General features: G+C 41.8%; 1 protein-coding gene across 7 annotated transcripts in view; it reads left to right on the plus strand.

The window, feature by feature from the left end:
• The window catches only part of SYNRG (synergin gamma), a 38661-nt gene that overhangs the window by 7770 nt on the left and 17726 nt on the right, over nt 1-13165 (plus strand). For 3 of the 7 annotated variants that reach the window (XM_061469983.1, XM_061469985.1, XM_061469984.1), the window contains exons 5-15: nt 22-127; nt 721-832; nt 1551-1850; nt 2572-2796; nt 4363-4440; nt 5139-5335; nt 5500-5748; nt 6581-6717; nt 9116-9234; nt 9413-9475; nt 11411-12361. In XM_061469983.1, coding sequence (XP_061325967.1) covers nt 22-127; nt 721-832; nt 1551-1850; nt 2572-2796; nt 4363-4440; nt 5139-5335; nt 5500-5748; nt 6581-6717; nt 9116-9234; nt 9413-9475; nt 11411-12361 — 2537 coding nt within the window. The remainder of the gene's footprint in view (nt 1-21; nt 128-720; nt 833-1550; nt 1851-2571; nt 2797-4362; nt 4441-5138; nt 5336-5499; nt 5749-6580; nt 6718-9115; nt 9235-9412; nt 9476-11410; nt 12362-13165) is intronic. The other 4 variants (XM_061469988.1, XM_061469989.1, XM_061469986.1 and 1 more) reach the window with 3 other exon arrangements.

The following is a 13165-nucleotide window of genomic DNA, read 5'->3' on the forward strand; positions in this document are numbered from 1 at the left end:
TTAACATCATTTTTTCCTCAGGAAGAGGTTTGAGCACCAGCAGAAATTCTTGGAGGAGGAAAGGAAACGGCGTCAGTTTGAAGAGCAGAAACAAAAGCTGAGACTCCTAAGCAGTGTGAAACCTAAGGTATGTCCTAAGTAACAACTGCGGTGTTTCTTTCTGCAGGCTTTGTTTTAGTGGCTTGTAATGGGATGATCTTTTTCAACAAGCAAATAAGTGGGGAACTAGTATGAGACATCAGGTGACATCTTGGAAGGCAGCATCTGGAATAGTACTTTCCACACTCTTGGTGCAGTGTAAACAGTCTGGTGTTGAAGATGAAATCAGCTCAAGAAAAATAAACCAACCTGGTGTGTAGCATTTGGGAACAGATGGAGTTTCTAGAATATGGAATGTTTGGTTGCTTGTTTGTTAACTTTGGACAAAGTTTTGGACACTTGTGATGAGCTCAAAGGCCAGAATACAAATGGCTGAGAAAGGTTTTATATATTGTTCTTGTGCATAAAGCTTTGCCTGATGACTGGGGAACGCTGTTATGGTGTAGTCTGCAAGAGAAAAGCTTTCTAAGTATGGGAGTTAATGCTGATGTGCTTCAGGAGGGCACTGCTGGAGAAAGAAGGGTTGAATCTAGCGGCAGGCATTGCTGATTTTTGTGTGGATACTGAAAGAAAACTGAGCTGATCTATGAATGTTCAAAAGCGTGTTCTGTGTTGTTCCAGACAGGTGAAAAAAGCAGGGATGAAGCTTTGGAAGCCATTAAAGGAAATTTAGATGGTTTTTCTAGAGATGCTAAAATGCACCCAACACCAGCAGCGCATCCCAAAAAGCCAGGTTTGTCATTTTTCTCATCTTCCAACTGAAACTAAACCACTGCTGTTTGAAGTCCTCAGCAGGGGAGCTAATTCCAAGAAGTGTTTTTATTTGGTGGCACAAAGTGAGTGGATTAAAAGTGTCCTTCCAGCGACTGTTTGTTGCATAAAGTCTTTATCTCTACTGTGGATTTGCTCTTTGGTAATTCAGAAGTTACAAGTGGTTTCTGACAATTTCACATTGTAGATTTGCCCATCCTGCATCAGTTCTGTTAAATGGATGACTGTGGAATTGATCAAAACCGTCTAAATGAATAGACATTTCTTTTGATTCTTATGATCTATTCCTGAGTTTCTGAGGATGAAACAGTCCTTTGAGGGAGAGCATCCCCCCGTGCAGATCCCTGTTATGTCTGGTTTGAAATGGTACCTCTTGATTTGTTTGTTCCAGTCTGTTTAAATAGAATACTTTCATAGCCAGTATTAAGATCCAAGTATCAACACCTTTACATCAAATCTCTGGGAGAGAAGATGCACGGTTGGAAGTGGCTGCTCAGCTTTACCTTATGTTTTTGTTATGTTGACAATAACAGCTCTTCACATCCCTGTCAAGTGATGCATCCACTGCTGTTCCCTTACCCATTTGCTATGTATTCCTGGTATTTGCCACTTCTCCTCCCTTTCCACCCATGAACCTTTTTCCTCATCACTTTCCGTTGTGTGTTCATTCCATTTTACAGATCATCCCACATCATCCCATTCTGCTGTATCTGTTTCCCACTCTGCTTTTGTTGATGATGAAGAATTTAGTGACTTTATACAAGGGCCTGTTGAAATCCCCACACTGGTGCCTCAACCCACCTCTCAGCCTTTTCAGCCTTTCCATTCTGCTGCTGAGGCTGGGCAACTGCTTTCCGAAAAGGCTGTGGTCCAGCCTCCCCCTGCAGCCCAGACTCCAGTGTTACCCATCCTTCATGGTACAACTGGGCAGGTTCCTTATTTTCCTACCTCTGCATCTTCACCCAATATCCATAAAACAGGTAACTCTAAGTATCTTATTTATTACATGTCACCTTCTGTCATAGAGCTACACAGAGTCTTTACTTATTTTGTTGGGGTTTATTTCAGTCTGGCCAAAAGAAGTAATATATAAGCAATTGAATAAAAACGTGCTGATCCATGGGAAAAGGTGATTTAAGTCCCCTTCTTCCTCCCTTAGAACTGCACTGTAAATGCAAGTCATGGGTGGAACCAGACATTGCTAAATATGCATATGGCTGATCTCAGATGAATTAAATCTTGTGTGCTAGCATCTTTGTAAGCCTGTGTAGTAGAAAAAACGGGTGAGATGGTGGTATGAAAAATAACTCTTATGCTACATGGAGCACTTGTGTGCTTCCCCTCTTGGAGGCTAAATGGATGTTGGTGAGAGTAACATGATGAATTTTGCTGGGGTAAGTAGATATTGGGCATTACTGATGCCTAGATGATTATGCAGTGGTAATCCCAACAGAAAATAGTTTCCTATATTCCTACGTGGTGCTTTTTGTTTGTTGAAGTTGTGTATCCATGGTAAGTAAAGGGCAGAATCAGGCTTATAGAAGTGTTTGCACAGGGTGCTGCTATTGGTCTGAGCTGGGATGGATGCTCATCGTCATAACCCCTCAGTGGTACCAATAATACTTTTCCTTTGGAAGTGTGGAATTGTGATCTGGATGGTTAATAACAAAACATAAATAATTCCTCCTGCTGTTTATTCAGGCTCTTCCTTGGAGGAGAAAGGCTTAGATAATGGCTCAAATGACTCTGAACAAGAGCAAACCACACTTAAAACATCCGAAGTTGGGCACAAAGCCTCGGCTGCAAGCCAAGTTCATCCCAGTCTAACCATCAGTGACTGGGGGGTTGTAGGTGGCCAGGAAAGTGGTACCACCGCTGCAGAGGTGCCCAAGGCTTCAGAACAAAACAGAGCAGTTGAAGAGTGTGGTGAGCAAATGAAACATTTGAGAGAATTTACATCTAATGAGTTGCTGCTTGGATGCTAACACACTGTGCACTAATTCTGAGGCCAGGCCTGCACAAGTTTGCTCTGAATGCCTGCTTGAATAATACATCAGTGCCTCCTGCTCCTTGCTAAAAGTATAACTATGATTTTGCTCTGAACTTTTTCCACTCAAGTTTATTGCTGTAATCACTTTTAACGTGTGTTAATCAGGTCTGCTGGTTTCAAATACTCTGTCCTCTTTCTTGAGGGAAGATGTGCTCTCTGAAGATTCCTCTCATTTTTATGTGAGGAAATTTATTACTAAAGATGGTCAGTGTCGTGGTGGGTTTTCATCTCTTTACTTTGAGGAGGACGTGGTCTTGTTAGGTGAAAACTCTTAGCTTGTTTCCCAGACAATTTGCTGCTCATGTGTGTTATGTCTAAAACTACCTGTGCTGTAGGGATCAAGATTTCAAAAGCTGGTCTAGATGAAAACTTCAGGCAAGTTTTACTTCCAACATCAACTGGAACTAAACAGTTCAACTGAACAGCTGTTATCAAAGTTTCGAGTAAGACTCTCCTGTCTGCCAACTAAATATGGCTGAGAATTCCTTTTTGTTTCTAGTATCATTTGATTTTAAGGGGCTGAATTTTGCCAGAGGGATTCAAGGGTGAGAAGCAAGAGTCAGTAGGATGCGGAAGTGAATGGAAGGGTGGTTAAAGCTGAAGGATAAGGAGCCCGGAGGAAGCAGCAAATTTATTTTACTTGGCTGGTGAAATGGAAGGAATTGCTTATATAAAAATGTGCTTGGAGTTGTGGGGTGATTAGAAATTAGTCTGCAGCCAGGAGAGAATCCATGTGGAAGATGAGGAGGTGCAAGGGCATTGGGAAAGGCAATGAATTATTCTGATTTTTGTCAGAGCTCCATCCAAGATGAGCGTAAAATCTGCTCAGGGAGACTAGATAGGAAGTGAAACTGTGAGGCTGAGGGGAAGAGTCCACGCAGTAGAGAAGGAAATAACATGTTCAAAGGTAGTAAAGTGTGGTAGATCATGTTATGAAAGCCTGTAGTAGTGAAGGTGGCTGTGATGTCTTCCGGATCTGAAGACTGGGAGCAGTGGGGCAGTGGATAAGTTTTTATGAACACAGGGTAAGATTTTGCTGAAATTCATCCTGTTTGTGGATTCCCCTGATAAGGATGTCCTGGTGGTAGGTACAAGTTAATTTACTCCCCAGGTAGCCCTAACAGCTGCTATGAAAGTTCAGGAGATGATGAGACTTGAGCTTCTGCACAACTAGAAATTAAGAGGGAGGCAGATGAGGAGCTCCTTATTTCAATATGTATTCTTGCTGTTACTGCCAAATCATTCTAGTTACTAGGTTGAAATACGTATTCCTGCAGTAGCTGTTTGTCCTCTGAGCGCAGTGATTCCCATCTGAAATCTTTGCCTGAAATGCTAAATAATACTGACCAACTATGATCTAGTCTCTTAAGATCTTTGTACTCTGACCCTGTATATCCTAATACAGTTGTCTTTCTTTTTCTTACTGAATGGAACACGTTTAGGAGTCGGAGTATTCCCTTCACAGGACCCAATTCAGCAAATGATGCCTGCTTGGATTTATAACGATAACTTGGTCCCAGGTAAACAAGAAAATGGCATTTAGCCAAGCAGCAACACAAGGTGTGAACGTACGTGAGCTGTTGTTGGTGCTTACTGAGCAGAGTTGTTACTCTGCAGGCGTCAGATGAATCCTGTATCTTTGATACGTTATGAATTTATGGTGGCTTTATGTGCATTTGGAGAAGTGTGTGTTTTATTCATGCTCAATGTTTAATCTAGAATTTGTTATGACAGCAGATTAGGCTAGAAGAGGTTGTGTCGCTGTGATAATACTGCTTTTATGGGTAGTCTGGGTTTTGGCCTCTCTTGTAATTAAGCAGGCTCATTTCTTAAGGCTATTTATCGTACATATGCAAATAACCCAGTAAATAGGAAATGAAATGCTGTAGTAAATATTGATTACACTGAGGTTTAAATGCATAAAGATGTTATAACTATATTTTATATGGATTATCCTGCAATTTCATTAAAGAAACATGTTTTGAAGTAGAGCATTAAGTGTATTTTAAATGAAATATTTCTTTGTGTTAAACTGTAAAGACCATCCTATAACGCATTTAGATGAAACGTGATGATACAATCCAATGCCAGAATGCTATTGCCTTACCTTCTACTTTGAGTATTACTGATTTGATAGGATGTTGAGGCAAAATAGAAAAGCAGTTGTGAATTCCCTTGAAACCAGCAGTTGTCTCTAACACTGACTCCCTTATCGCAGAGTTGTATAAGAAAATCTTAGAAACCACTTTGACTCCTGCTGGAATAGATACAGCTAAACTCTATCCCATCCTGATGTCGTCTGGATTGCCCAGAGAGACCCTCGGACAGATATGGGCTCTAGCCAACCGTACCACCCCTGGGAAGCTCACCAAAGAGGAGCTGTACACTGTCCTGGCTATGATAGCAGTGACTCAGGTATGGATAACCCTGGAGATCAGCATGTTTTGATTTGGAAGGTTTACCTGCAGCTTGGCCAGTACCTGCTCTTTCATGGTGTCAGTAACACAAGCTAGAAACTGGAACTGAGAATGCAACGTGTCTTTTTGATGTTGATTGTCTTTGCTTTTCTGCCTTTGCAGAGGGGAATCCCTGCAGTGAGTCCGGACGTGTTAAACCAGTTTCCAGCTGCCCCCGTTCCTACGTTAAGTGGATTTCCAATGCCGCTGCCTGCCGCAGTGAGCCAGCAGCCTCTGCTGCCCCCTGCACCGCCCGTCTCCATGCCTCTGAGCATCGGGCCGGCCGTGATGGGGATGAGCATCACGGCTCCAGCGGGCGGAGCTGCAGCACAGCCTTCCGGAGGCTTCGTCCCGTCCTACCCGCCCAGCCAGGTCAGCTCGCTCTGTTACGTGGCAAATCTGCCTTGTCCTGGAAAGGGAATTAGCCTGGCTCTGTCTGAGCTACGTAGTGACAGCAGCCTTTAAGTAAACAGCAAAAAGAGGAGCTGAAATCCAGCATGTGACATCTGAAAACATAAAGTCATGCTGCTAAGGAGCGTAGAATCATAGGATGTTCTTTTATTGTTCTTCATTTCTTTCTGGTGGCATTAGAAGGGGTTCAAAAGCATTCTCCATTACAAACTAGTGGCATTGAAAGAGGATTTTAGTTGTAATTAGAATCTTGTAATGCACATTAAATGGGATTTTAAGTTAAACTACACAACAGACTCTATTAGCTTGTAAAGTAAGTGACATTCTTCAGAAGAACCAAGGACTGAGAGAACCTTTGGTTTCCAGCACTGTAAATCATATGGGAGATAAATTTTGCTCTTTGAAGATGTGATTCATCCTTCTTCAGAAAATATTTCTTCTGATGCTTTTGCTGTGTGTATTGATTATAAATTATTGATTGATTTGAATTTATTAATATTTGTCCTGTATTAAAAGATGGCATGGCTATGCTCAGTAACACTTTTAATGTGAAAGGAGCAGAGTTCCTTGTTCCCCTGTTCTTTGTGCATGCTGCTTGTAATCCTGTACACCTTGTGGGTGTTTTGAGTTGGTGCAGGTGAAGTGGAACCAGTGACCATGCTAATTTTGCATGCTTATGTTGAAAGGTTTTTTCCTCTTCTTAAGTCAGTCACGCTGCTCTAAACTGCTTTCATGCTACCTGACAATTTGAAAAGACAACAGAACAGCAATTGACATGATGTTTGTCATTCAGGTAGTAAAACCAGAAGATGATGACTTCCAGGAGTTTCAAGATGCTTCAAAGTCTGGCTCGCTAGATGACTCCTTCACTGATTTCCAAGGGGATGTGGCTGGCTCCTCTAAAGCAGCCAGTTCACAGCACCGGAGCAGGTACCACATCTGTGTATTCAGTATTTGAGAGCTCTCTTAAGGAATTAAATGTTTTCCTCCTTTGTGGGTAGCTTTCTAGCCTGTAATTTGCTTTTGTCACCTGACTTTTACTCTTGCCAGTTTCTTTTAAAGGTTGTTACAACCACAATTAGGCTTTCTGAATCAAAACTGGCATTTGATGTGCCATAGGTGGTTGGCCATTCTTTAGCATTCTAGTCATCATGCTGAGGTAAATTGCACATACAAAGTATGGGGGTGAGTTTTCAAGTGTCTGTACTATTGCACAGGCAATTGGAAGTTATTTCATGCTGTGCATTCAGGGAAAATCTTACGTAAAGCTATTGAGAAAACATACACCAGGTCGGAGGAGTTCTGCTTTTAGTGTGTGCTTCCATTAGAAGTATGACCCCACATTTGTGGGAGTTAATAGAAACCATTTGTTGACATCAAGACCTTTCTTCAGGCCCTGAATATGGACCCCAAAATTAATGTAAAGAGCTTGACATCATACTCTGAAATGCCTGAGAGCTCCAGTGGACAAGGTTTTGTTAGCTCTGTCGTTTCTCTGGCCAGTGCTTAAGCTTTCAATAAGCGACGATAAATCTCAGTTGAAATCTCATTCAGACTTCAGCCGTCTTGGCTTTTCTTTTGGGAGGCTGCCAGAATGTAGCTCGGGATCAGGGAAATTTTGTATAACAGAATAATGGAGCATGTTTGCTCCCTTGGAGAGTTTACAATTAATCTCTCAAAGTCCTGTGATTACAAAATTCACTGTTGTTTCCTCTTGCTGCACATGGCAAACTTTCGTGTGCCTCCCAGGTGTCTAATTGTGGACACAGACCTTTTCTGTTCCTAGTTGCAAACAGAGCTGGCTCTTTCCAGGTAAGCACAGATTACCAGTTGCTTCCTCAGCAGTGACGTCAAAAGGAGACACTAAACCAGATTGTTCTGTTACACGGTGCCTAATGGCATTCTGTGCAAGTGATTTCACTTGGCTGATGTCATGTGTAGCTGAAGATGCTCTCTTTTAAGTAGATCTTGATTTGAGTTAGATGGCATTTTGTAATTAAAGCTGTTCTGCTGTTCAGAGTTTTACCGGAAGCATCGTTTGTAAATTCCACAATGGAAGTAAGTGAGTCCAGCAGTGTTTCTTTTTCACTGCAGCAGCTCTCTTCATTCAGTTGTGCAAGTGTTCAGTTTGGAGCAGAATGGTACAATGAGCTATAATCTAATTGCTTATGGAGCTTTACTTGAAAAAACCCATCTGCAGAGCACAGATGATTAACCATTACATGTGCCAAGACTGCATAGCTAATAGCCTGGTTTGCAGTGATGTGAAATGTAATTATATTACCATAAGCTATATTTTGACATTGCACTGTCTGTCTGCAAGCACCGCAGACCGTCATTAGCACGTGTGTGCAAGTGCAAGGTTTGGGTGTTGCTTGTAGGCTGCTGATAAGGAGATTTAAATGGCTCTGGAAAGATTCTTGCTTCAGGCTGAAGAACGCAGTAGAAATTCATTCACATTTTCAACGTGCATAGCGTTGACTGACATGAACTAGAGGTAAAACACATCATTCATATGTAAAGGATGATGTTGTGTAAAGCTGCCAAGGTCTGATAAGGGGCCTTGCGTGGAGGGCAAGCAAAGCTCTCACAGAATGGCTTCCCAATCTTACAGCAGTTGCTACATGGTGTTATGTTATTGTGGCGCTTTCACTATAGAAAGCAGAATGTGTTTATGTGCAAAAAGATTTGCTTGTGGAACTATGGACTAATCCTTGGTTTGCTCCTTAGATAGCTACCTGAGCTCCCTGATTTGCACTGAGAGAAATTCAGAGTTAGCTTTTCCTTCCTTTAGTGGTTCTGCTTTATTCTCTTAATATGTAATGAAATATAACCAGAAGTAGATAAGCTGAAAGCATGGAGCTGGCAGAATGTCATGCAGTTTTAACTCTTTATCTAGTTCTATCAGGGAGAATTGTCATTACACTGCTCGGGACAAAGTGATAAATGAAATGGTGATTCCTAGGGTATGTCTATGTGCATGTTCTCTCTGGGCTAAGAATTCCTGTGGAGTGAAGCTCTGGAGTGTTCAGTTCATGGTTTGGTGCAAACTAGAATCAAGAATGGAGAAAATTGACTTCTGGCCTAAAGAAATAAGATTAGGTGAGATAAGGTGTGAATTAACCCATCAGTTACCAGCTGCCTGTGTACATGCTCTTATTCCCAACTGACAGTGATGGAGTTACACCAGGTTCTCAATCAAGCACTCTTTTGGGTACAAGCTTAGGTTTGTGTAGTCTCAGTAAGAGGCTCCTTTGCATAAAACCTGGAAATATAGATTTCTTATGGATAAATTATGGAACTTTGCTTTTCTCTCTTTTGTTTTTAGTGTTCCTTCTTTACTAATGCCACTCCCAGGTAATAAGACACTCTCATCAACTGATAAGTATGCTGTGTTTAAAGGAATTGCAGCTGAGAAGCCTGCTGAAAGTACAGCCACTTTTGGAGGTAAAAGTTAAAATACACAACCACTATAAGCAGTTTCTTGTAATGTGTCCTATATCTTGGTTTTGGCATTGATAAGATATTAGTCTTTAAAAACCAGAGCAGTTATGCCAATATAATGTTTACAGTATGAATCCATAATGCCTTTTTGTGAATGTATTTCTTTTCTCATACTCACTAGATGGTGGAGACAAGTACAGTGCTTTCCGTGAATTAGAGCAGCCATCAGAGAGCAAATACTTAGGTAAGCAAATACTGAGGTAACTTATGTGGGGTTTGAGCTGTTTAAACGTATTTTCATTGTATTTTTGTAGCAGTTCTCTATAAGCTGCAGCATCTCCATTGCTACAGTTGTAGAATAATGATGGTTCTGCTTCCCTTAGCAAGAAGTATCCTGGAAAAACAGTGCACTATCCTATTGGAACAATGTACAAATTGTATTTCTGGAAGATTGGCATCTCTCCTTGGTGCTTCTGAATTTTATTTTAAGACAGTATGGTTGGAATTTATTCATTTTAAGGAATTTTATATCCTTAAAGACAGAACAAGATGTTTCTGGACAAAATTGCAACTTTTTTCTCTTGTTAAGGTGGAATTAAACCTTCTCACTCTGGTACTCTAAGAATAAATCTTATCCCTTATATTAAAATTTGTGGTCAACTGGTTTTGATTGGGCAAAGTAAAACCTAGGATAAAGCTGCTTACCTGAGTTCATTCCTGCTCCTTGTTTGTCAGAGACAGAATTCCTTTCAGAGACTGAGTTTCTGAAACTCCTGTAATGTACTTGTGCTCAGTACCTCTTCAGGATTAGACGCATGCAATGAAATGAAGTAGTTTTACCTCTTTCCATGCATATTCTGAACCACATAAAATTACTATATTTACCTGTTATCCAGCTCTGACCACTCTTAACCCTTTCACCAGCTCACATTTCTGATGGAAAAGTTTGCAATTCAGCAGTAAGTGTAGTTTGCTGTGATGTGTTAGTTTTGATCAATGAATAGCAATTCCGTGAGCAGTTGTGTTGTTGCTGGGCCAAGTGAACTGATTTGGAGGGGAGGGAGAATGGAAGAGTGTGTCAGGTGTAGTCATGGTCCTGTACTACTGTTATAAAGAGTATTCTTTTAAGTCTTGGTTAAACACATTTAAAGTATGATATTGGTGCTGAGGAATTAAATGTTAGTGGTGTACTTCTAAAATAGAACAGAATCTGTTCATTGGACACTTGGCTTAAAGTATGCTCAAGACTATAAAATGACAAGTGGTCTAAGTATGCACATGCTGGTGAATGGGTTAAACATTTTTCATGTTCAGAAGATACTGCTTTATAAAAGGTAATTGTGTATGAACAGGAAAAACTTCTAAAGTCAGTACATCAAAATATTTAATGTAAATTCAATGAAAATCCTGTTACCAAATGTTCAGTCAGGTTTGAATTATCATCCTTATGTAGCGTGATCCTACACTTAGTGGGTAGAGGAACCGGAGAGCTGCGCATCTTACGATTAATCGTGCTCACTTTCATGTGAAAGTATCTCCAAGCTTCTTAGTAAAGCTGGAATCAGTCTTAGCAGGAGCTAGAAGATGCCTCCTGATTGAGTTGTATTTACTGAAGTTCTGATCACGCATTCTGTAGTGTATTTAGGTGAACCTGCTAGACTAAAACGAGAGCCTAAAAATGTCTTCACCCTCTGCTGAAGCCCCACAAAGAAACTGCATGGGGGCAATATGTTGAAGGGAGAGGGGTAGAATTGCTTCTGTAAGAAAGCACATATCGCATTGGTGTAAGTGAAATTCAGGATTACATTCCTTGCTTGGCAAATATGAGGATGGGGTGAGAAAAAGAACTTGTGTGGAAGCTGAATAAGACAGATCACCTTTTGAATCTGTTGGTCAAGGTGTGTTTTGATATTAACACAGTGTAAAGGGCATGTCATATGACTTTGAGGCTGTTTGGAAGACTTAAGTGTGTGCTGGAATGACTTAGAATTGCTGACCTGGAAACTTGGGTGGTTCATAGAGGTTGTATTTGCAGTTCTAGGGCTTAATTTAAACAGTTTGCATCAAAACTTCTGACACTGCATGGGCTAATTTGCTTGCTTGCTCGCATGGTGTGAGTATGATGCACTCGTCACTGCAGTGTCTTTAATGATTGTTTCCTCATTGTTCTTGCTCTCAGGAGAGAACCTTGCAGAGTTCAAGCCTGCAGGATCCGATGATGGCTTCACGGATTTTAAAACCGCTGACAGTATCTCACCCTTAGAGCCACCTACAAAGGACAAAACGTTCTCTGCACCCTTCCCTTCTCTGCCCGTTCAGTCAAAACAGCAAACACAAGCAAAGACCTCTTTGAACCTAGCAGACTTGGATCTCTTTTCCTCTACTGGAGAAACCAAGCAGCCGTCCTTTCCACCTGCGTTTAACGCGACGAAATCAGGCTCCTTTCCACCACCACCCCTTCCAGCTACCACTGCCCAACCAGCACCCAGCAAAAGTTCAAGCTTAGCTGATGACTTTGGAGAGTTCAACCTTTTTGGGGAGTTTTCTAACTGCTCATCAGCCAGTGGACAAGACGACTTTGCAGATTTTATGGCTTTCAACAATAGCAGTGGAATTTCCGAACAGAAACCAGAGGACAAATACAATGCACTCAAGCTAGAGCCTGGTCCTGTTCCTCAGCCTGGCTCCTCTGCCAGCGCGGTGAAGAGTGGGCAGAGTTCTGCCCCTACTGCTACACCCACCAAATACGATATCTTCAAACAGCTTTCTCTGGAGGGCTCTGGAGGAGGCTTTGAGGAGGCGAAGGACAACGCGCTTTCTTCAGTGAAGAGCGATGATGATTTTGCCGACTTCCACTCTAACAAGTTTTCTTCCACGTGCAACAGCACAGATAAGTCCCTGGTGGACAAAGTTGCAGCCTTCAAGCAGGCCAGAGAAGACTCTGCTTCAGTGAAGTCTCTGGATCTTCCTTCCATCGGAGGCAGCAGTGTTGGCAAGGAGGATTCTGAAGACGCGTTGTCTGTTCAGTTTGACATGAAACTGGCTGATGTGGGAGGAGATCTTAAGCATGTCATGTCTGATAGCTCTTTGGATTTGCCAACAGTTAGTGGCCAGCATCCACCAGCAGCAGGTGAGGAACTGGTTAGATTGCTCTGGTAACGTAGGTGATGGAGGTTTCAGTGTTCTTCTGTGTGCTAAATTACAGTATTATGCACTGGTCTTTCAGTAGTGAAAGACACTTCAATCTGTGTACCCGCTAGCCAACAGCCCCTTGGCAGGGCAGTGTTTCTTTCTTTGTCTTAGGAGACTATAAATAGACTGAACAATTTGAACTCCAGGCCAGTTTATTTCTGAGATTTGACATCGTCATCATAGTGCTGGTACCTGTCAGCTATTGTCCCTTAAGGGATTTGAGTGGAACATTTTCCAACGCAAACGATGTCGTTCCATTTGCGTTAGCAAGAGGGATGGCAGAGTCTCACTTTAATCTCTTGGGTTCAACAAAGCATTTGGTTTGAGGACTTCATCCACTCTGGGCTTCTACAGGGGAGGCAGAACACTGCTTCATGCTGCTGATGAAAAGCTGTTTAATAACACCACAAGGATATCCCCGGTACAGTGGGGCTTAACCTGTGCAGGCAGTATTTTGCAGGACTGCAGGTAGAAGTATTATAGAGTTGAATTCCTCACTGGACTCGTTGAGCAAAGGGCCTGTAAGTGCTACTCTTAATGATTGGTGACTCCTAGACCTAAACTAAAACCATGGGCTTTTATTTATGAGGGTTTCACCTTCTTTCATTCCCCCTTATGAAAGTCCTCCTGAGGGAGCAACTCAACCGTCTCTGATCTGATCACGTATCACCAATCCAATGCCCCAAGTGTCCTGCTTTTCACGTGTACGTAGGAAGGTGAGGTGTAGTTAAATGTTCTGTGG

Source organism: Pezoporus flaviventris, unplaced genomic scaffold (assembly GCF_033815535.1).
Source record: "Pezoporus flaviventris isolate CSIRO_AGI_PZ_B2104156 unplaced genomic scaffold, CSIRO_AGI_Pfla_v1 ptg000063l, whole genome shotgun sequence".
Classification (NCBI taxonomy): Eukaryota; Metazoa; Chordata; class Aves; order Psittaciformes; family Psittacidae; genus Pezoporus; species Pezoporus flaviventris.